Source organism: Mesitornis unicolor, unplaced genomic scaffold (assembly GCF_000695765.1).
Source record: "Mesitornis unicolor isolate BGI_N332 unplaced genomic scaffold, ASM69576v1 scaffold27119, whole genome shotgun sequence".
NCBI classification, from domain to species: domain Eukaryota; kingdom Metazoa; phylum Chordata; class Aves; order Mesitornithiformes; family Mesitornithidae; genus Mesitornis; species Mesitornis unicolor.
This window is the reverse complement of record NW_010205625.1, coordinates 43,283-67,667: the sequence shown is the minus strand read 5'-3', so window position 1 is coordinate 67,667 and position 24,385 is coordinate 43,283. Positions and strand designations below refer to the sequence as shown.

Below are 24,385 nucleotides of genomic sequence, written 5' to 3'. Positions count from 1 at the left end.
TGATTAAAACAACTCTATCAAGTGTCATTTAATAAATAATTGCATCTGAGTTACAATACATGGTCCACTCAGGAAGTCAAAGCTTGCATTTAAAGGTATGAGTACAGCTTTCCAATTCAATTCAGCCCAACCTGGTGGAGGGGAGGATGTTCTGATAACTACTGCAGGTATTTGGATGTGTGGCAGGTGAGCCTGTCTGCCATCTCCAGCAAAAGAAGCCCAGCTGAGTCAGCAGAGAGCACTGACGCCATTCTCTCCCATTAGTTTCTCTAGTTTGGCAAAGGTGTTTTGTTTTGGTTTTTATTTTTGTTCTAGCTTCAACTCAACTGAATGTCACTAATAAGCTGGTGAGTGGGGTCCATTGGTTCTAAACATGTAAAGGTCTGTGTAGTAAATGAAAAGCTTCTTGGTGGTGTTTGCATTTAAACTATATTAATCTCCTAAGATATATCTGATTATTTGTTGGGTTTATTCACTGTTGTTTTATTTAAAAATATTGTCCATCAGCTGTTAGATACAAAAGATAGTTTTGTAAATGTTAGATTGTTTTTTATCAAGTGAATGATATTCTTCTGTTTTACTGTAGACTAGAAGCAGCTGAACGACGTTACACTGTACCATGCTTCTCAGTGTCCTAGGAAAAACCTTTCGATTTCTCGGGTATACTGTGCAATATGGCTGCATAGCGCATTGTGCCTTTGAGTACCTTGGAGGAATTGTTGTGGTAACTTTTCATTTTCCTGACTTTTAAAAGAAAATAAAACTATAATACTGAAACTGTTATATGCAATAATGCCAGTATTTCAGGTTTCTTCCTGATTTTTAAAGCTTTTTCAAGGTTTGCTTAGTAAGTGCCTTTTTTTTGGAGACAGATCCAGCCTTTATGAAAGTTATTTTTACTTTAGGTATTTGTATTTTTTGCCAAGTTACTGCTTGAAAAGTCACTGAAGCAAATGGGAAACATTGAGCATTTTGCAGAGTATATTCTTTCAAAAAGACCGGAGTCACAATGTCATATGAAATGCTCTTGTTTCCAACTCTGGGCACATTTCTGGATGGTTTATGCTGCCTCCCTCTCCTCCTCAGGTTCTAAACCTGGCAGTGCTGCTGCTGGACGTAGTGGAGTTTGGCTGTGAGCTGCTTTTGCAGCTTCTGTGACGATTCTCTTTTACAGAGCTGAAGAAAGGGGTAAACTGGCAGAGCTCCGAGTGCTGCTCCTAAGAACTTCCTGAAGATTTGGTGCTGAAATGAATCCATAGGGGCTCGCAGCACCTACTGCAGTGCAGGACCAGTCCTGAGCAGATACAGAGCTGTAACAGCAATAGAGGCACTCTGCAGGCTGTCCTCACCTTATAAATGTATCAGATGTTCCTTGAACGACTTCACTTTTTTAGTTGTTCTTTACATTACAGCTTTCTAATTTATTGGCAAATAATTTGTATATTAATGTATTTTAGATAAAAGTAATTGGAAATAGTAATTTCTTTTCTAATTTATTTTTAATTTGCAGTGTTCTGGACCTTCAATGGAACCAACCATTCAAAATTCGGATATTGTCTTTTCGGAGAACCTTAGCCGCCACTTTTATAGCATTCGAAAGTACGCTCTTTTGTTGAGATTAGATTTTACGTTCTGTTTGCCAGAGCTTGGCAATAGCCACATTCTATCCAACTTTTTCATATATTCTTCTGCTTCCAAATTACTATTTTTCATAAATCCCCTTTTATTGTGTCTGATGGAAGTTTAAGTAATCAGCATATACAGCCCATCGGAGAACTTGTCAGAACTTGCTTAGGATATAGCGTAAGTCACTTCTACAGCTTTGTCCAAAAATGGAAAAATTCCTTCCTTTTCCCCCCCCGAAAACAGTTGTATTGTGTGAATGCAACTTCTCTTCTCTAAGCAGTTTTGTCTTATTTGAAAACCAAGCTTGTAGGTATTGCTGCGCTCAGGTAGGTTTTTAGGAAAGTGATCAAGTGATGTAAGTACCACTTATCAAATGTCATTTTATTACTGTGTTGTAGAGCACAGTAGGCTCAGGGCCCTCACCCATTTTGTTGTGAACTGTTGCACTGTACAATCTAACGTATATAACCAGGAGGCAAAAGTAATATCAGGCTTTACAAATTCAGAGTAGACATTTGAAGTTTCATTTGAAGAGTAACATTTGGTCAACAATATTTAGGACCACAAAATCTGTTTTGTTCCATATTTATGTAGCAGCCGGAATGGCATTCATCTCATCAAAGCATTGTCAATTAAAGTATAGTCTTAAATGTTTCATAAATGATCCAAATAACAAAGAATCTCACCAAGTGTACTTTAAAAACTGTGTGTAAAATTACACCCTGAGTGAAACTGAGGAAACTCAAATTGTAGACAAGAATTTGGAGGAAGTATCTTTAATATATGTGAGTATTAAAGTTGTTTGTTTTTGTTTCTGTTTTTTTTCCTCTCAGAGGAGATATTGTAATTGTGAAAAGCCCAAATGACCCCAAATCAAATATCTGTAAAAGAGTAATTGGCTTGGAAGGGGATAAAGTCTGCACAAGCAACCCTTCAGATTTCCTTAAGAGTCACAGCTATGTAAGTATTAGTGTTTCTTGCTTTGTAAATTATGATATGTATCTCTGTATTTCAGTGTAACAGTATTTTCATTTTTCTGGGTATTGTTGGAAAAGTAGTAATGTTCCTAACTTGTCCGAAAGTCAGGTAAAAAGATGAAATAAAAAGAAAAAAATACTCTTAATGCTTACTTGTCCTTATGCAGATAGATTTAACAGAAGTTTGGGAAGATTTGTCACAAAATGTTTTCAGCAACTTCTTTTTAGGCTCTCATTAGAAAAATCATTAGAAATCATGATCACAGAAATGCGCTGTTTTATGGCATATGGGTGTTTTTCCTCAAAGCATATTTCACCATTACCCTTGTTCAGCACAGGTGTTTTGAATTTTAAAAGAAAGATACTATGTTGCCTTGTCATATCCTCTTCATCCTCACAGTTGGAATAAGAAGAATTAGCATCTGGCCCATCGCTGAAGTCCTGTGCTGTGCAGACAGGGAATTTCATGGAACAGTTCTTGCAGCCAGCCACCAGTTGTGGCAGATAAAGCTTTTAGGACCTTAGCTACCATAAAGACAGCCAACATCACCAGCGTGCTGTCACGTTTCGATGCTTCATTTGTGTTAAGCAGCTGATGTGGAGTCTGTCTTTACCAAAACCAATGGCAAAATTTTTGTCAACATTGCATCTAGATTCGAAGTCTGGATTTAGTCAAGACCTTGGACCACAAAGCAATAATATGATTCGTACCCTGTTCTGAGGAGTTGAATTCATTGCTTCTTCCACTGTAGTGTTGAGGCAAGACGTTTCAGGCACTTGGCTCTAATCTGCCCTTCTGATCAAGTGCCAGTACCACTGGAGCTTCTGTTTACACTTCTGGGAGTGGGAGTTTAGATGAAATGTGAATTTCCTAGAGCAGAATGAACTGAAATGGAAACCTGAATTCTGTGTATGCTGACAGAAGATGCAAACTGAGTTTCTCTGAGCATCTTGTTCATCACTTGTCTTAGGCTTGAAAGGAAGTCAAGGAAATATCCAACATAAGTTCTGCCCTAGGTGCACTAGTTCTTGTCTTCAATTTTAATACACAATATAAAGAGAATGAGAGGATGAGGAAGGCAGAGTCCATTTCCTGTTTTCTTGTGTATGTTTTTCATAAAGGCTAATGTGTGGAAATACAGCAAAATGACATGCAAGTTTTCTTAGTTCTTGCATCATAACTTGTATCTAGAGGGAGAAATTATCTAAATGGAAATGCTTAGTTAGTGCGTATCAGTTTTCCTGCTATCTTTAGTAGTTGTTGAAGCGCTGGATCTTTCCATCTGTTCAGGAGGCACTTCTGTATATTATTCTATCTATGTTGAGTATATTCTCAACATAGATATCTACACTTTATGCTCATAATTTACACTGGATTATTCACTAAGTAAATTGTTCTTGCTGGGGAGGGAAAAATGGTATGTGTCTGTTTAGGTAACTGTCTAATCACATTCCCTATTTTAGTGAATCACTGTGCTATGCACTTTTAATTCAAACACAGAATTCTTCAAAGCAAATAGCAGCAGCAGATATACAGAGAACTGGCTATTTGTTTTGTTGATGCTTCCTTGAGAAGAATTAACCTGAGTTGGGTTTTTGAAAAAGGAAAAAAAAAATAATAATGACTGTTGAAACTGCAAGGAAAGGCCTTGGCCAGGATCCCAAATGGCCCAGAGTGCTCCCTGGGGTGTCTAGCTGCCCGAGAGAGGTACAATTGCAAGCACTCTTTAAGTGAGCAAAGGCTAGAAATTTTCATGAGTTTTGTTGTTTATATTAGGCTAACTGCTCTTTTTAAAAACAAGAAATCTCTGATTGATACTTGAATACAGTGACTCCAAAGTGTGTAAGGTCAGAGGATTGTTTGTCTTTTATTACAGCGAACTGCTCAGCTTTGCTTGACTATAACTTGTCTCCCAGTCTGGGGAGCAATAGTGAATAGTTGCTGTGATGTGTGCAAACTTATTCCAGTGCAGTAAATACGAAGTATCGGATACCAGAAGTATTGCCAAATTAGGCAGTTCAGACCTCTGCTTCGTTCTTTGCTGGTGTTTGCCAGCCAGCGGTCAGGTGCTATGAGTTACTGGAGATGTCAGAATAATGGCAGTACCACCACCACTTTACACGGTTAAGAGTGAAACCACCTCTAAGCTGCTGCTCCTCTTGTCACCCCAAAAGGAGAATCATCGCGTTAGTAGGAATTGTGCTTAGTCTCCATTGACTGTGTCAGTGCTGGCATGTTTTACAGAGTTCAGGTTAGAGATTTTTGGGCTTAGAAGCACTCTCATACATGATTCTTACTCTGAAGCCTAAGAGAATGCTAAAATCAGATCCTGCTTCCAGTCCTGTTTCATTCATGAATATACTTCTCAGGATCGCTTATTATAGACAGGAGAATGGAGAACTCTGTTTACAATTTGATCTCTGTAAAATTACACAGATGAGATACTTTACTGCTGCAGACAACCAAGCAGATACCTGTAGATTAAAAAAAGAAACAACAAACCAACGTTCCAAGCTGTAATAAAAATGAAAAACTTAGAACTCATACATAAGTTGAATAAGTTGTTCTGAAAAGATATGCTTCAGTTGAGTAGAAGTGCAGTGTAGCAGTGGCAGTTATGTGAAGGTCTTTATAGTGGTATAAAAATACTTTTGCTGCTATACTTAGCTGAAGTAATACATCATTGGGGAAAAATTTTTGTCACTATGTGTAAAGCTGTAGCAAAAAACTGTATTTGATGGAGTCATTGTTGGATTACTGGCTGATGGAACTAATCCCACATATCAAACTGACTGGTGTAACTTAAGCATGTGCTTAACTTATAATTTAAGTACATTAGGAATGTCTTTACTTTGGACCCTTTATGGTACATATGCTAGAGGCTGGAGCTTATCTGCAGAGTAATAATGAGGGGAATCTTCCTATTTTCATGAAAGGGTAATGAAATTCCTTTTCCGAGTAAGCTGCTATAGTATTGCAAAGTTAGGAAAATGTAATTTTACTTTTCATTGCCTTTTTATCGATATTTAGTATGAAATGTAAGCATTAGGCATAATGCATAATATATTTTTACTGTATAAGAAGCAATGTGGTATGAACATAAAAATTAAGAAGGTAAACAACTAATTTTTCATGATGTGGTACTCAGACGTAGTTTCAGCTATTAAAATAGGACTTTGCTAATTTATTCATTTAACTATAAGTTCTAAATAATGAGGGTTAACAGGGAAATTACTCAATCACAGTAAACCCCTGAAATAGTCTTTAAGAAACACCTGAAAGGTTAATTTTCATATTTAGTTTTTTATTTCCTGTTTTTAAAAGTCTTAATACAGATCAAGGTTTATAATTCAGATTGAGTATCCTGTTGTTATATTTGAATTTGTTTTAATGCCATTTACTTTAGCTTTAATTTCTTTAGTACCATATGTTCTTGTGCTGCAGCTTCTATTTACAAATTGGAAAAAGTGAGGGGTAAGTCATCAGATTAAAACAGCTTGTATGCCATAAACCACCAATATGCTAGGCCTTTGTGTCACTTAAACAAAAGCAGTACCTAATAATGTCACTTAATACAGCTAGAGTCTGTAAATAAGGAACTGCCCTTTGCAAGTCATAGTGATAAAAAGCTGAGATACAAATCCATATCTCAGCAACACTGCTGGTAATCAATCACAGCACACCACTAACGCTGTGAGACTAGCTGATGTGGGGGAAGCATGTTTGCCTTGTGCTAAAATGAGGTTCATTGCGGAGATGGCATCTTTTTATCCTGTGGTTAACTCCAGAGCTAACATAATTCTGCAGATAATGCATCTTACTGTGTTTGCAGATTGGAGAAGTGGTGTTTTGCAGCGCTATTAACTCTTAAACAGTCCTCGTCAAATACAGTAAGAATATTATGTGGGTACTAAGAATAACACAATGCTAATGTAAACAACACAATATCTTAATCACTAGACAGTACTACAGATCTGGGATGCACAACGTAAGACACTGAAGAGTGGTTTGATATTTCAGAGCGCTCAGTACATTTGGATGGTCTCTTTAAAGGATCCTAAACAGCAACTGAAAATAAAGTTCTCAAAACACTAGTTCTTCTTCCTCTGTCCTTAGTATCTTAATAGCTAGTTTACAGTCATGGTTTAGTATTTCAGTAATCTAAGTTTTTATAGAGATCGGTCAGGAGAAAGGAAATATCCTACTCTTTTCTTCTTCTCCATAGTTTTACCGTTCTAGAGGCTTGAGAGAAAGTTAGGCCGTAATTTTAAGCCATAGTTACGCTAAATATCTGGTGGGAAGGGAGAATTGATTTGGTGTATTTGTTTAATTTTCGTATTTGTTTAATTTTCAGATTTGTTAATTTTGCACATCCCTCTATATCCCAGTACAGAGAGTTTGCCACTAGAGCTAATCTTTAATCTTCTGAGAAGTAATTTTAAACCAAACCTCTTGATTTGTCAAAATTAAATTATTCAAGGGAAAAGAAACACAGAGAATTTTATCAATCAACTTCCCAATATTTCCAGGGTTTCTTCTGCTCAAGTGGATTGGTCTTTATACCTTTGTGGTTTTATTTTTGATATTTCAAGAACGTACAAGTGGCGTGACGTGACAACAGCACTGGGACCATTCACCACAGCTTATCCTTATGTCTGTGGGGTCAGGGAGGTGGCGGCCAGACATGGGCATGCCCGCACCATAGCTCAGGCACGGAACAGCAGCAAGAGGCTCAGCTCCTGAATGAGCTCTCACCAAGGTCTCTTACATCTCTTTCTAACAGCTCTTTCTCCCCACAGTCTACACCAAGGTGAGACAGCTGCACTGTATCTGCTGGTCTTGCGTGCTGGCCAGCTATCTTAGGGTGAGGGAGAGCACTGCCCAGGCTCTGACACATTGCCCTGGTTCTTCTCTTCATCCAATGAATTCCTGAAGGAAAACAATAAAGAAATTTCCTCACTGATTTGAGGGAAAGTTTTTTCAAGATCATTAATTTCTGTATTTATAGCACTAGATGCTTTTCCTCTGTGGAATACAGTCTTGGCTGCAGTGGTCAGATCAGTTTGAACCTTCAGGATTTTATGATTCTGTTAGTCCTCTGTTCCAAGTTCAACAATAACTTCTAGGAAGCTGCTCAAGATGATGAAACCAACTACTTAAGCTCTTACTGAAGATTCTGAGCAGTTTTAGTCTGCCTGAATCAGCTTCCCGTCTGAATGAAGGACCTATTTCATTCTTTTCCTCCTCTATATGTACTAGCTAGGGCTTTCTGGATGTCTTACATGATGAGATCATGCAGAGATTAATCAGCAGAGATTCAGGTCACTCCTGATGGAGCTGGCAGACAATACTTTTAAGATTCCTTAACCCTGCTCAGAGTATTTATCGGCCATTGCTGCCACCAGGCTTATTAGCCAGGTCACTCTGTACAGGTATGCCTTTGTCCAGGGCATGCCAGTGAGGGGAATGGGTTTTGTGTTTTAACCAGTAAGTTCCAGCTGGGGTTTGAACCCATAGGTGTTTGTTCTCAAACCTATACTTTAGGGTGACCCTGTTACACCACCTGTTTTCTGGAGAAGAAAAGAATCGAATCCTTCTTAATGCTTGCTGTGAGAAAAGTCTGTGCCAACTGCTAAGTAATCTTTGCTGGATTTGCAATCAATACTTCTGTCAAAATACCGATGATCTGTAAATCAAGAAAGCTAATAATAGTCTGGAGTGATGAATCACAGAAATATTCTGAATTTTTTTTCAAGGGTTCCTAAATGTAGCTGGGAGATTTGGTTTTGAAAATTCTGGCCTATGAACATCTATAAGATAGGAAAATTTCAAAAAGCTTAGATAATTTTTCACTACCTAAGGGAAAGTGATTTTGTTTTCAAAAGACAACCATTGTTTTAATGCAAAGGGCTGTAAAAAGTGTGTGGAAAATCTGCACATTATTCTTCATGACAGTAATATTTGGTCACAGTTTTTATTCTATTAATTTTAACTTAGTTTTAATTTTAACTGATAATATTTTTAGAAAAGGAACGATGACTAATAATTTAAATTTAGCATTGCAGCTAGAAATTTTTAAAAATTGGATAGATAGCTTTTCAGGCTGATCCAGATCAGCGTATTTAACAATATGCTCTAGATCTGAACATTAAATGAGAATATTTACAGATGTAAACTAAAGAACACATGTAAGTATTTCAGTTATTATTTAACACAGAAACTTTTGCAACAGTCAAATAGTGATACTGAGAGAAAGTATGTATTTTTGTCATTTGACTGGCATAAATATTTCTGATTTGAGAATTCTGTGATGTTTCCCATAAAGCAGTGAATGCAGTGATCAAACCTTTCAAGTTCCAAGTAAGCAAGCTCAGGAACAGCAGCAGCTATTTGTGCATTACATGAAGTTCAGAAGGAGCAACAGTGGTTGAAAACCAAACATTCAAATAACCAATGAATGCTTTGACAGATTATTGTAATAGCTTCCCCAAATTTTTATGAAAGAACAAGGCTCAACTAGAATGCTGACACAATAGAGAAAAATGTCTTACAAATTCAAATCTAAGTTAATATACCTTAGTTTCCTCATAGCATAGGAGTTACCATTGCTACCACTGAAAGTTACGTGATTTGAATACTGGTTAATAACTAATTTAAAAACTTAAAAGTGAGACAAGTCTTCATATCTTACCTTTTTATAGATTTTCTGTTAAAACAACCAATTACTTAATATAGAGAATGAATTCATAATATATAGATATTTCATCACAGTGAATTTAATTTTTGTATAAAAACCTGTTAGTGCTTCACTGTCATCCTTTCTGATGATAATCTGGATCAGGTTCATAATATTTTCAATATGTGTATTTAAACAAACTGGGCCAAGTACATTATGCCCTTATTCATAAGCAGCTTAAACTTTAATAAGTAAAGGAAAATGCTGAACAGTTTGGAAGTACACTTAAGGTAAATTAATTGTTATATTCTATTAAGAAGTATTAAATTCCAAGTAGTTCAGCCTTTTAGTGATACTTAGTGATGGTGATTTGAGATCTGCTATACTGTTAAAGTTACAAGTTTGTGCTTTTTCGGGCACAAAAAATGAAATGTAAATGCTTACGCTGATTGTGAAAATACTGAGCTAATTCAGGTTGTTGGGTTTTATATAGATGGCAACCTTAACATGAACAACATTTATGATAAGCCTACAGAAATGGTGCCTAGAACAACTAGATCATTAAAAAACCTATCTGTTAGGCATTATTCACTCTTGGTTCTGGTGTAATAAATAAAGGATTAAGGAATAGTTATGTGAAACTTTAAGTATAGATTGATAAAACGAACTCCTGCATTTCTGTGGTGTATATTTTATCCTAACTAGATGCAATTTACTTAAATAAGGCAATTTAATCAGTATTTAGTAAATTTGTCATTTGATATTGTAGATTCTTTCATCATATTTCACTTTAATCAAGAAAGGTAACACCTGTGGTTTATTCACAAAAGCTTCTTTTGTTAAATGAACACCCGCAGGCCATGAAGCAATTACATTTGTTGCTTGTACCAAAGTAGGAGGCACTTAAACAGACCTTAGTAGGGATAGATGAGAACTTGCAGACTTTATTCTTTTGTCCAGGACTGAGATTAGTTCTTATCATAGCTCAAGAAGGAAGCCTCTGAACTGAAAAGAAAAGATGGGAAAGATTTAAAGTTCTTCTTAAGTTTGAAACTTTGATATTGCTTGAGGTGATGTGAATACCTGTGACCTTATGAAAGTTCAAACTTCATCTGCTCCCAGCTGATTGTGCATGCTGATGTTCTTTGGCAAACAGACTGTGCAATTGCAAAAGCAGAGATTGCAAGAGATTCATGTTTATAATTCTCCACTTATTAAAAATCCCCATTTCTCTGTCTTGAGTCATCCTCTTCTTCCCCCAAAGTCCTCCAAAATCACAAACAAAATAACCCCAACCCAAACCACAAAAGCCTTTCATTTAGTTGCGTTTGGGGGTATTTTTGAGGCAGATAATTTAATCTGTTAATCTTACTTGAAGTATATTAGCTTTCTACTGTGCCAGCTAATGCAGTGCAGGCATCACATCTCTTGAAACTGGTGAGATTACTCAAGGAACAAAGTTTGTTATAATCTAAAAGCACCAAAATAAGATAATTCTTTTGATTCCCCCTGCCCATTTATGTAAATTAACGTTTTATGCTAGTAAGTATGCCTCAAATATCTGACCTGTACTACAGTTTGCCACTTAACAATACCACGAAGTAAATGACAAGAGCCCCGCAAATGTAGCCAGTTTGTTGCAGTGAAAGATGCTTATTTATCTAAGCCAAAGCAGAGTAAGCTATTGCTACAAGCTCAGTTGTTCTGAGTGATAATCTTGCTCCCCTGGTCTATCTGCTGATGTGCTCCGGCCCTCAGAGCCTTGGAAGGGAGAAGGGGAAGGAGCCATGTGTCTGATCAGTGTCCTCTATTCTCATGCATATAAGCTGCACCTCAGATAACCGGTTCTGCCTGAGAACTCCTGTTCCCTGGAAATAAATCCCCAGATAATCTGCACAAAACCAAGGGCACAAGGATTGCTGAGGCAAAGGGAGTAGTCTGCAGACGATCAGAGGCAGCATGTGAACCTGCACTGCTGTGGAATCGCTGGTTTTGCATGTGACCCACTAGGTAGTCGTGTGGAAATTCAGCTGTTGGGCTCGTGAGATCAAGCTTTCACATCTTCCTTCTGGCCTATGTGTAAGGGAAAACTGAAGTGCTGCCCAGCCCAAGATAAATGCTGTTGACACTTTTGTCAATATTTTTTGTATCCACAATCTTTCCATGTGTAGTAATGGTAACTGTGATTTCAGTTGTACTTCTTAGATACATTTAATTTTGTTTAAAAGGTCCATGGCTTGTAGATACCAAACTGCCATGCTGTGAATTGTCAGGCTTTCCCATTGCCTTGGTTTTTTTTGGCAGTAGCAGCCCATTGGTGTACAATTAATGTATTCTGACTACAAATACAAGTTTTCAATAGTTCTTTTTTTTCTTTGGTTAAAAATATATCATATTTCCAGCTACTATGCTAGCATAGCTTTGAGGTGTTTCAGATTTGGTCTTGATTCTGCAAAGGTTGATACTCAAGGTTAACTTTATTCAATGTGAGTAATTCCACTGAAACCAGTGATGTGGTCTAGAAATAGCTTGGTGCATAAACCCTTGAAGGGTTCTCATTTTAGCCCTTATTTCAAAGGGGTCTAAACAACTTTTATTTTTTTTTCTTAATTAACAGTTATGGCCTGTCACTGGTATTTGGTTTTACATTTTCATGTAATTCATGTGATTTTTATTGCTTGTCTTAATTCTAGGTTGTAGTGAAGTGCCTAGGTGATGGACAGGCACCATACAAAGGTATTAGACTGTATTATCTCTAGATGAATCATGCATTGTGACAGTACTGTTAATGACAAACTTAGAGGTGTAGGGTCCTGTCCTGCCTTCCACGGAGAACTACGGAAGTTACCATAAGTGGTGAATTTCAGGATACAGCAATATACTTTATTGCAAATTTAATATCTAGAATACAAACTATGAACGTCTTGCCTAGATAACTAATTATTAGTAGCATTAGAAGTAGTAAGTGGTAATGTCACACCTGGCAAAAACACTTTATTTTTTATACTTTTGGAGCATGGAAGAAAGTTGGGAAGGTCTAGAAGTGTTTGGATGTACTCGTGTTATGAGTGGGTCCTTATTTCACATAGTTACAGGTGAGCTCCATGTTCTGCCTATCAATGAGGGAAGGTGAGACAGCATGGGAACCAGCAAAGTAGAAGGGGAGCTGGTAGAGTCCTGTGTGTGGAACAGTAGCACGTTTCAAGAAGTGATTCTTTCTCAGAAATGTGAAATGTCAACGTGGGTTTGCTTTTTTGTTTCATTAAAAAAACACAACCCTTTCATAGTGCATGCTTCTCCTTTTTGTATGTAATTCATGTAAGATGTGGTCACAGGGAATAGGTGGGTACACTGCAAATAGGTAAAGATGAATATCCAACTAACCTAACAATTGCTGCTGGACACTTTAAACAGGCTGTATACCACAGAATTTTAGAGGCAAATAGGAATGTCAGTACATTCTCAAATAGGGACCTATCAAAAATGTATGTTCACATGTGACAGATGTATATTCTACACAGGTCATTTGACTCTGGATGGAATTATTTGTTTATTTATTTTAAATTGACTTCTGGTTGGTTAATTTCTTTGCAAAGCTGCTTGGGTAGGAGGAGAGCCAAAGTCATCTAGCTGAAACCAGTTGGCCTTCCCAGAAAAAGCTCTTCCATGCCCATGCCAGCGATCTGATAAACCCACAAGGTAACAAAGGTGGCAGACAAGCTGAATATGGAGTTCCTGTATTGAAGGACTAGGAGAACAAGAAGTAAAGGACCTGGATAGAACCAGCAGATCAGTTTAAAACAAACAACGCAGCACTCCTTTATACAGGAGACTGTGGAAGGAGACAGTATCAGTAGGTTTCCAAAAGGTTTACGCACATTGCTGGTCTACAGCTCCACATACAGATTCGGAAATGATGAGGCAGGGATGCATGCCCTCCGACATGCCTGATGCACCTGCCCTGGATACCAGAGAAACACGGGGGTGGTGGGGAGAAGATGGCTCACATGTGCTTTCCATGATGAGTCTCTTTTTGCCACTGTCAGTGACAAACTTGGTTCTTGACCTGTGGCTTGTATGTTTGCCACAGCTCAACAAAGGGGCTCTGGGGTAGTGTGCGATCCTCAGATCCTGGTCTGGTGACAGGCAGGTGGGAGCACGACTAAGCAAGAGCCTAAAAAGCTTATTTAAAGACAAGGTTTCCAATAAGTGTTACCTGGCCAGATACCTATAAGCGCCAACAGTTACACTTCAACTGCATTTTCCTCAAATGTTTGTCTGGGGTACCTGGTTTTATTATTAATGTTTTACATGCAGACTTTACTACTAGAGCAGTTTTTTATTTTGTTTAGTCTGTTATTCTTGAATTCTGCATATGTAGACTACTGTATTTATGAGTCCATGAGGCTTACTGCTAAAACATCTATGTTTATACTGCTCAAACTTGCAGTTTTATTTGAATTTTTTGTTTCCTTTTTTTTTTCTACGAATTGTGGGCATAGTAATGTTTCAAATACATATTTGGTTTTGGAAAAATGTATGTTAACTTAAAGTCTATGTTAAATATTACCAAGATTGAGAATATTTTGCTACTTTTAAATTTTCATCCTGGTTTAGAATTTTAGAAACTGAAACATATTAGAAAAATAATTAAGCATTTTATTTGGTAACCTGTAAGAGGTTATTTATACTTGAAATGTTTTTTAAAAATATATCAGAATACTGTTGTGTACTCCAAGCAGAAATCTTAGTTTAAGACTTACAGTAGCAACGTTTTCATATATGAAAGCTTTACACTCTTATTTAGGTAACTGAAATAGCGATGTTGCTATTTCTTATTTTCTCACCAAGTCAGTCAGTGAATGCCATTAATCTATGGTATGTAATATAGTTAATGCATAATATATATAGGCAATGAAAGGTCTTTGTCATATAGTATAAGGTCACCATCATTAATTTTCAAATTATAAATAGGGATTTGCTGTTTTGTGATCATCATTATTGCAATATAATGTGTTGTGGATTCTGCCTGCACATAGAATGAACTGTGATCTTAATTAGAACTTTGACAAGCCTACTCCGATAAAATGATGAGATTATTCGTAATTGATGTCACAATCAATTACCAGTGAGTTCATCATGAATCTACTAACAGGTCTAGCCTTGGTGCTGGCCCCAGGATGTTGATGAGTGTGTGGCTGCCCTGTTCATGCTGTTACTGCGACAGGAGGGCAGATTTTCAGTCAACATCCTAATGACCTCTTTTGAAGTCTATTAAATTAATGACCCTGTCACATTGGTCTAACCTCTTACATCTTCATTTTGGATTTTTTGTTGGAAACCATTGTTTTTTGAGCACATACTTCAGAACACTCCTTCTCATCCCTCCAAATCTGGCACTGTGTTCTACGAGATTCAATAAAAAATGAGTGCATTATACAGTCATGAAATACAGAACACAGAAATCCAAACGCATATAAGGCAAACTATGCTTAATACCATTTATTCAGTTTTCTTTTTACATTTAAATCTTGCTTAATCATAGGTGCCTAAAGGACATGTTTGGTTAGAAGGTGATAATCTCAGGAATTCTACAGATTCCAGGTGCTATGGACCTGTTCCTTACGGACTGATAAGAGGACGCATTTGTTTGAAGGTATGTAGATATTTATAGTATCTAAAAATAGTTGTATTATTACATTTTTAATGCCTAAGTGTTAGGTATTAAAAGTTGCCTCCTTAACTGTCTGGCCAAAGCAAATGTAAAGGAAAGCTTGCACACGCTGGCCACTTGCTGTAAAAGGATTCAACAATGGTGGTGGTGGGGCTTGAGGGAGGACTTGTTTTTTGAGCAACACCCTTTGAGCGGTCACTGCCTCTGCAAACTGAATAAATTATTTTGGAAGCAAATCCAAACCTGATAAAACCACAAACATACACATACACCCTGCTGCACATTCCAGCCTTAACTTGATTCTTGCCCATGGAAAATGGCAGTTCCATATTTCAGTGCTGTTGTCACTTGAGCAGTGTAGTTCCATGGTTCAAAAAACAAGATGGAGGAAAAGGTTCTCTTTCTAGGACTTGCATCCACGCTTGAGGCACATAGACTGGCCTTGCTGCTGCTTAAACCAAGCCTGCATAAAAGCCTTAACAGTAAAGTCAAATCTGTGCCACCGTCATTGTCTGCCACAGTTTTATTTTTAAAAATGCTTTGAATTAATACTGTTTTGTATAAACCTCCATGGTCCCTTCTCTTTCTGGTTCAAGAATTCTACAGCTTTATTTCACACTAAATTACTTTTTCATATTGTCTGCGTTATTAATTTACTCATTTACCAAAAAGAAGAAACTAACACAATTTCCTCCTCATAAAAAGTTTACTCTGAGAAACAAAGGAGTATGTATTATAGACTTAAGCACCAGCTTCTAGAAAGCTAGACTGAAAATGGTGCCATTCAGAACAATACAAAAAAGGTTTTGAAAACTGTTCTTCATATATTGCAACACATCCACAAAAACATAATTTAGCACAGCTGTATGACATGCACAGGGAACATTAGATCTTTCCAATTTAACAAAGTTTTATATACTTACAGTGTCTATGGACACAACATGGGACTTTTCAATAAACTTTGCAGCTACTGACCATAACCAGTATTTGCTCACTAAACCTCAAATAACACGTCCTCCTCAGCCCCACCACTGAGTTGTGTCTGACCTCTGTTCTTTCTGGGTAGCGTCTGCTTTGAGTTCTTCCTGGTGTTTATAGAGCGCTTGGGGGATTGGACTAGATGATCTTTTGAGGTCCTTTCCAATCCCTAACATTCTGTGATTCTGTGTTCCTTCTCTGTATTGTTTGCCTTACCATGTACACCAGAGCAAAAATGACCCAAGTTTTAGCTTGGATTATTAACTGCTAAAATACAAATGATGCAGATATGCTGACAGCCCTTTTAATAAGAATGTGGTATTAATAATCTGACTGAAAAAACCCCAAACTTCTCTGACTGATGTGCTAGTAAGGAAAAACTGCTGTTTACTACCTTAAGGGGACTGTTAGCAAATAATGTGTTTATGAAGAACCTCTGTATGTGGACAGCCATAATTATTCACAGTATCCCTCCACAGCAATAAATGTGTGTCTGGCTTGTACCCCAACAGGGAAGATGTTTGAGGGACTTTAAAAGTGACTGACAAGACAGAACCCTAAATTTAGCAAGCAATAGACTCTGTAAAATGTATGGAACTTACACACAGATATTACATATTGAAGAAGTATTTCAGGCCACCAGAATACTGTCTGTTTGAAAAGACAGTATGTGATCATTTGACACTTAATGAAAATAATTATTTAACCAAATTTTATAGCAGTTGCTTTATGATGGTGCATAGAGTAGTGATTATTAACATTTTAATGAGATTTAAGTATATGGTACCTAACAGAAGCAAAAATTAGTTTATTCTTCAAATGAGTGTTTATGGTTTGGGTTGTTTCTGGTAATTCGCATTAGAATACAGTGATCCTGCTAGAGGTTACAGTGACAGGCAGCAGAATACAGCTAGTCCACATGGTGGTAGCTGATTAGTAGACCACTGGCCAAGAAACCTTTATATGCTTTTTAGTCTGCTAGAGGTTTGGTGCTTTTATTCATGAAAAACCTTTTACTGCCTTGAGAATGGATGCTTATGTGGCTTAATCTTAATGTGAATTTTGAAGGAGCAGATGTAACAATGCCTTTGAATGCTAAGTTACATTTTTAGTAATGGACGCAAAAAACCCAACTTAATTTGGAAGTAATGGATTTCAACAGAAGAGAATAAGCTTGCACCAAGTTTGTTTAGGCAACCTATGCTTGGCAAAACATAAATGTTCATTTTCTCTGTAGCTTATCTGCAAAGTTCAGACCTAAGATTCTCAATGTTGGGCCAGTTTTTAACCCATCCAGAAATGATACTACTTGATTATATTTGCTCCTTTTCCTCCCTGCCACCGTATCAACTGCCACTCAGAGACAAGTTTATTCCAAGAAAAGGCCACCAAGATGAAAGTAGCTGCAAATTCAGTAAACGCCTAGGGAGTCACACTTTGACAGAATTCATGCTTCATCCTGTCCTAGGTAGGATATCCTGTGCATTCCTTGGACTTGAGCTCCATGTCAAAAATAGACTTGTAGTGTATCTTCAAAGAGCTAGTTAGCCCCATTTATCCCCCATCCATCAGATCAAATCTAGGCCAAACCAAAGAGGGCAAGGGGAAATAGCTGCTAATTGGAGTAGCCAGTTTGAACGAACAAGTCACAGTCAACTTCTGTCATAACTTTAAAAGACTTGGGAATCACTACACAGAGTGGCACGTCTTTGTCTCACAGAGAAGGCTTGTTCCGCCTCCTTTTCAACCATGACTCTTGCTTTTTGCATTCTCTCCTGCATGCAGACTAAATAAAACATCCTTTTCATTTTATCTCTACCACTAGGATTATGGTAATGAATTCGAAACTAAATTGTCAAAACAGTATTTAAAACAAATCTGATAATTTTCACTGAAAGACAGACAAGTTGCAATAGGTACACTTGGAGAAACTTCCTTCTCCAGGTCTTTATGCAGATCAGCTTAGATCTGTAGTATGGGATATCTCTGTTCCTTTTTACTCCTGTTTGCCTTTGAGGCCACACAGAGACTTGACGCGCAGCCTGCAGCCAGCTTAGGCCCTCTGGAGAGCCTTTAATGCCATAGCTTCGCTTCTAACCAAGATCACAAATGTCCTTCTCTTGTTGGTTCATATCTCTGTTTATTTGCGTGGAACTTCTTAAATTAACTCACTGGCTGATATGCACATAGAGACAAGACGTTACCTCTGTGTGTTTCTGTACATCAGCAGATGTTCCTCATGCTTCTCCCTAACTGCACACACCAAAAAAGACATGTATTTTCTAAAATATTGCATAAGAGCGCTTTGAGCCTTTTTCAGATCCACATAACTTGAGCTCCTGAGAATGACTCATCTCTCTGTCTTCCCGAGGGCCCTGGCACAATCCAACTGATGGCAACTTAGCACAGTGCTGCGAGGGGCCTGGCAGGGGCAAGTCTAGGGAGCTTCTAGCAGTGCACAGTCCCAGTCTAGTAGTAAGTTGATGCTCCGTCTTGCTACTCAGCCTCCTGTCCTTAACTGCCTCTGCCTGTTCTGTCATTGTCTTTAGTGCTGAAGACAAGTCCTGGGGTTTGAAATGTTGAACCTTGGCACTGTGCTTCCTTTTATAAACTGAGAAAATTACTTTTTCACTCCACACAGGAAGCAGCAAATGCTCCTTGTGTGGTGTGGATATTCCATGAACTCAGTTAAAAAGTTGCTGTTCCTGGAAGGTGACTGCATACCTTCCTTAAGATCAAATTCTAAGGAAAAATGAGCACAATAAACATCATACCAACCGATGCTTTGGGAACAAGGTAGTGCATCATCTTTGTCTAGGTCGCTTCATCTTGAGCAGGGGCTGTGAGATTTTTATGGGATTAGAGCCACAGAGGGCATGCATTCTTCAACATCACCTTTTTCCCTTCTTCCTGCTGATCCCCTCGTGCCATCTTTGAAAGAACATGTAGCAGAGAGACACAGGCAGTCAAGGGAGACAAAGGACAAAGTGTAAAAGAATGTCCTTGATTACTGATTGCCTTTCTTTTGCATCCAAGACCAGCCTACGTGTAATTAGTGAATATTCAGAGGAAAGTCCTCCTGGGAGCATTCAGTAGTATGAACACCTATATAGTTAATTTCTGGCGAGACACTTTTTTCCATACTGGTGAGCTTCATTCTCTGACACTTCTACTTGGTCATGATTTGTGCTCCTCCTTTTTCCACATAGTAGCCACCTTCTCAGAGGAGTCCCTGGTTTGAGAGCCTTGATGATAGCAGGTGCTCCACCCCTTTATACCTATTTGCATGGTAGAAGCTTACCTATAAGCCAAGGTTTGGTGTTTGCAGTTCAAATGCCCATCTTGAAAAGACAAAATGTACACCTTCACTACTTTCACTGGGAGGTAATGTTCGTGGTATTCTTTCTTCTCATAGATGCATCAAAAATACATACTTTGTATTTTAAGTTGTTAAGAGGTTTACAAGCTAGAAAACTTGAATTTGAAAGATATTTTCTAGGAATGTGTTCATTTCCAAGGCTGAAAAAAATAATGAAATTTGTGAGGCTCTCCATAGCAAAGCATGCTGTGTATAAATCAGTGCTGTCTCTGGCCACTGTGGAATAATGACTGCTCCTGATAGACAGTATTTATTACTTCTGGTAAAAGAAACACACAGGTGAGAAGTTCATACACCCTGACAACCAAAGAGCTAAAAATTGTGCAGTTTATGAAACAATTAAAACAATAACAAATGAAAATACGGAACATTGAGTTGTGATAAAAATCTCTTGCAACTGTATTTTATCTTACAGATATGGCCTCTGAATGACTTTGGATTTCTACGTGCAAGCCCCAATGGCCATAGGTTTCTCGATGATTAAAAGATTTAACTGACTACTGCCAGCTTTCATAATATTTTCTACTAAAATCAATGGAACTATTTTTGTTTAGAATAAACACAAGTATTACTTGACAAAGATGTTTCTTTCTGAGAGTATCTCTAACTTTAAAGTGGGAATGATACACTGCTGTAATCAACAAAAACGACATGCTGCTTACGCTGTTTCCTCTGCCTGTTCACAGCAAGCACTTGGACTTATTAGAAAGGTTTGGTTTTGACTACAAGCCAAGGTTAGTATAGAGTGTTCACAAGGGACAAAAAAGGCACAATGAGCTGTTTCGTTGTCACACATAGGCTATGCCTACATTAGCAAGTAGTGTGGCATGCTAGGATTGGAACTGAACACAGCAACAGTGAGGTTCTGGATCTGCTAGTCACTTACGTCTGTTTTGTAGGGTTTTCCTTAAACTGGCTCTAGTTTGGCCCCAGTAGGGCCCAGGGCACAGCTTCCTGGTTAGTTTTCCTCTAAGGAACGAGGACTGTGTTTGTTCAGATGATAGTGAGGATCGGTCCAAAAGCGTGATTCTGCTCCAAGCAGAAAAGTGAATATAGATGTCGTGTTAGGGCACACTACTGGACCTGCTACCAGCCTGTTAGATCTGCAAGTCTCTGCCACCTCTTTCCAAGGCTCAAGTCCTTCTGAGGATTTAATGAAGTTAAATATTTAGCATAGAGATAGAAAATGTTCCTGTTTCTCATTAATGCACCTTACTCTTCATTGTCTTCAAACCATTCTCACATGTATGCCCCCTAATTAAATTTTGTCATCTGAGCTGTTAAAAGGATTTAACCTAAGGGGCAAGGCCCAAGGTATAGTTGATACAGACAGACTGAAAGAAGTTACTCTGTTTGCTGTGTAAGAGATGTCATTTGGACCAAGCGATGTACCAGTTTTACAGAACTTAGCGTTCTGTTCTGGAGGTTTTAAATAACTACCTCTTTAGCTGCAGAAGGGAAAAAAACAACCAGAGCTACGTTAGCAAACAGGCACATTTGCTTTCTTAAGCCTGACTCAACTTGTCCTTGTAGTGCTCCCCTTTTCTTTAACATACATTTCTTTGCAGATGCTGTCCCCCATTTGGCCAGTCTTTTCAAAAGCTCGTAACTCTCAATGTGCTTCACTGAAACAATCATTGAAGGATCTCGATAACAAGTGAACATGTGTCACAACAAACCAAAGACACATCTTTGGTTTCACTCTTGAAGACACTGTAATTCCCACCACATCGGCATGAGAGAGTATAACATTGTTCATCTGCCAAAAAAGAAAACAAAAAAGCCTTTAGTGCTTGAGAAGCGTCAAGAATTTATTTTTTATTTTCTTCACAAAGCTGCTTTTAATAGCAAAACATAATTTGTGTGTGACCTCCCACTGCTGGACTGCGAATATCAGTACTTGTGCTACCACTTGTTGCTCAAAAAATAACTATACTCTTAGTGTGCTTCAGTGACTGTGAGGCATTCCGTTGCCAAACAGCCAGGGTGAGCGTAGTCTCTTAAAAGAGCAAGTAATAAAAAGGTGCACACCAGTGAAACAGACACATGTTAAAAGGACTACATCACTGAATGTTTCTGCATGAGAACTGGATTCTGACAAAGTACCAAGATCTTCAGAGAACAATAGCAACAAACTGAGAGGTGTTAGTTACACACATGACAGGTCAAGGATGGTTCCAAACGGACTGCTAACCCACGAAACAAACACAGAACAGAGGAAAGTAGATAGGATTTCCCCCCTCACAGCTTAAAAACAAACAAACAATAAAAAAATCAGCTATTCATCCAAAAAGCAAATAATTTATAAAAGCCAGAGGTAATATAAAGGAGGGAAGTAACACACTGTCAACATGGAGAAAAGTGTGTATGAAAACACTCGCATTCTACCATCAGAGCAAGAAGATGAGACATGGGGAGAATTTGGAAATCTAAATGCTCAGTTATATCACAAAAAGAGAGCCAGGTGAAAAGTGGCACTGCGAGCTCTCCATGCCCAAGTGGATGTGGGGGAGGTGGGGGTGAAGGTGAAGAGGGAATGCAAAGTAAGTATCACAGAAAGTTAAGTTCCAATTCAGGTAATCACAGAGAACAGCATATCTAAATCTAAGGAAAATATAAATAAGCACAACTTACAATAAGACAACATAATGGTGTGAGATGCAAAAAAAAAAACCAGAAACCAAAACCCAAACAAATCAAATCATTTGTAGTGACAAGGAAAGGCACTGGGAACAAGCAATAAGGCACTCATACCTTCATTCCAGGACATATCCTCGAGATAAATTTGTGCGTGTAGTGGCCATTCTTTTGTCAGATTATCTTCTACAAGGAAAACATGACAGATGTTCAAACCTGACAACATACAGGACTTTATTTCTTCCTGATAAGTTAATATTTTTTATATACCTAGCAGTCAATCTGGGCCCTACTAGGGAGGCGTATGTAGACCACATTATCAGTTAAAAATGCAGTTCTCTAAAACTTTTGTTTCCATATCCCTGCATAAGCTGGAAAATGTCCTACTGTAGCCAGGAGAAGTACACGGTGAAGATCACAGAATATCAGGAGTTGGAAGGGACCTCGAAAGCTCATCCAGTCCAACCCCTGCCAGAGCAGGATCACCAGACCAGGTCACACAGGAACATGTCCAGGCGGGTTCTGAATGTCTCCAGAGAAGGAGACTGTACTGTAAGATGTAATGTAAGACGTATTACTGAAGTTAAGACACTACTGAAACCAGTACTTTGTGCAAACTATTATGTGAAATTAGGGGCAAACTTTTCTTTTGATGTAAAAACCTTTTAAAAGCTGGGCTGTAACCAGACTTCCACAAGCTGAAATTGTGAATGTCTGCTTACCTGTACCTTTCACAAAATCATGGAATGGTTGAGGTTGGAAGGGACCTCTCAAGATCACCCAGTCCAACCCTCCTGCACAAGCAGGATCAGCTAGAGCAGGCTGCCCATGATGACATCCAGTCAGATTTTAAATTTCTCCACAGATGGAGACTCCACAATCTCTCTTAGGCAACCCATTCTTCTTTAGAAAGGAGAAGCCAAATAAAAAACCCAGTAAGCACCAAGTAGATGTCAGGGTTACGTGTAAGAACACCACCCAGATTCCTGCAAAAAGATATTCCTAACAAAAGATGAATGATGAACACTTTTAGAGGAAGATGAGTCCAAGTGTTCTTTTATGATCGAGTCTGAGCACAGAGAGGTCAGTCTTGGTCTGCACCCATGAGTTCTGCTGCCATTTGATCCCCTAAATTCTTTCAACATTGAGTAGAGCATGAAATGAAATCCAAAGTGCTCAATACAATTGAAGTTATCAAATGCAAACTGCAATACAAACACAAATTGGTTTTTTGCAATTTATCAGCACACTCATATTTGATGTACAACGTTCACACCAAGATCTTTAACTTTAACAAGTTAAAATCTTTAACAAGATTTTCCCAACAAAGTTACAATTGAAGCCATACAACTTACTGCCCAAACCCTCCCAGCTGCTGCCTGACACCTGGAAGTTTCAATTCCCCAAATGCTGTATTTTAAAGAATAAGGAACACGTTAAAATACTTTTAACACCTACCCAGAAATGCCTTAGATTTGGCAAGACTCAGGAGCTTAGTGCTTATTTAAGGTTTAAATCAGGTTGTTATTGAGAATGTGTTCCTTCTCTTGGATCAGTGAGTTTTTAAGGAAGTTTTATAGTTAAATAACATCAAGCTTTCTAAAGCTTACATTGCTGTGTATAGCTTTCTCTGAAAAGTAAGTTGGCAGTTAAAAGAATTTCTTAATCGAGAACTACTTACTGAGCACTCGCTGAAATAGTCAGAGGCCCAGATTATTTTATGTTACTTTAATTCCCAAGAGATTGCCCTACCAAATCACTCGATTGTAGGGTATTCTAAATGTTTCCCAGCTTCTTCTATGTAACTGCTCTTTGTGCTGGACTGAAAAGTAGAAATAAGGGACTTCACAGGTACCTCCTCCAATAATACTCCAGAAAAACTGCACTTTTCCTGGCTAGATATTGTATTTCATAGGATACATCCTATTTAGCCACTTATTAAAAAAACGAGGCACAGCCCAGTATGAGTTTGGGGAGCTTTTAAGTAGAACTACAAACCTGATGGTTTTCACAGAGTGTGTTAGTGGCTAATATTTCTTGTGCTCTTCCTTATTTAATCTACACCATTATTATTACAACCACGACTCCCTCGTTAGTGGATCTCTGAAGTAAATGAGTGGCTGATTTTCACTCCCTTACCAGAGGAGGTTATTTGACACTGTTACTGTTACCAGTACTGAGTTACGTGGTAGGCTAACTAATACGTGATGTCTGCTCAAGCTGTGAGTACCAAACTACTTTCTGAACCACATTACTGAACATACAGGGAAAATAGTGAAGACTTGATCATCTACCGTAACTTGACAACCAAATTTCAATTCACAAGAAGTCCAGCCTGCCTGGCTTTGCCATCTATTGCATTTGTCTGACAACAAGAGGTGAAAGGATTCTGCAGCTCCATTGTCTCAACTGCAGGATCTAAGAAAACACTGGCAGG

General features: G+C 38.1%; 2 protein-coding genes across 2 annotated transcripts in view; one reads left to right on the top strand and one right to left on the bottom strand.

Annotated features, from left to right (window-relative positions):
- Positions 1–582: 582 nt before the first annotated feature.
- Positions 583–19,887, top strand: IMMP1L (IMP1 inner mitochondrial membrane peptidase-like (S. cerevisiae)). Its single transcript, XM_010191481.1, has 5 exons — positions 583–724; positions 1,511–1,599; positions 2,460–2,586; positions 14,826–14,936; positions 19,727–19,887. The coding sequence occupies exons 1-5, from the start codon at positions 620–622 to the stop codon at positions 19,793–19,795; spliced, it is 501 nt and encodes a 166-aa protein (XP_010189783.1). The 5' UTR covers positions 583–619; the 3' UTR covers positions 19,796–19,887.
- Positions 19,888–20,945: 1,058 nt separating this feature from the next.
- DNAJC24 (DnaJ (Hsp40) homolog, subfamily C, member 24) overlaps positions 20,946–24,385 on the bottom strand; it is a 33,450-nt gene continuing 30,010 nt past the window's right edge. The window contains exons 3-4 of the mRNA XM_010191480.1: positions 22,066–22,134; positions 20,946–21,070 (exon numbers count right to left, since the gene is read on the bottom strand). Of these exons, the coding sequence (XP_010189782.1) occupies positions 20,946–21,070; positions 22,066–22,134 (194 nt within the window). The remainder of the gene's footprint in view (positions 21,071–22,065; positions 22,135–24,385) is intronic.

What these genes read in the sequence shown, in the direction of transcription:
- IMMP1L (XM_010191481.1), top strand. Translation starts at nt 620, where the DNA reads ATGCTTCTCAGTGTCCTAGGAAAAACCTTTCGATTTCTCGGGTATACT. An exon ending in ACCTTGGAGGAATTGTTGTG is followed by an intron (nt 725 to 1,510) that starts GTAACTTTTCAT and finishes TTTAATTTGCAG; the next exon opens with TGTTCTGGACCTTCAATGGA. An exon ending in TCCTTAAGAGTCACAGCTAT is followed by an intron (nt 2,587 to 14,825) that starts GTAAGTATTAGT and finishes GCTTAATCATAG; the next exon opens with GTGCCTAAAGGACATGTTTG.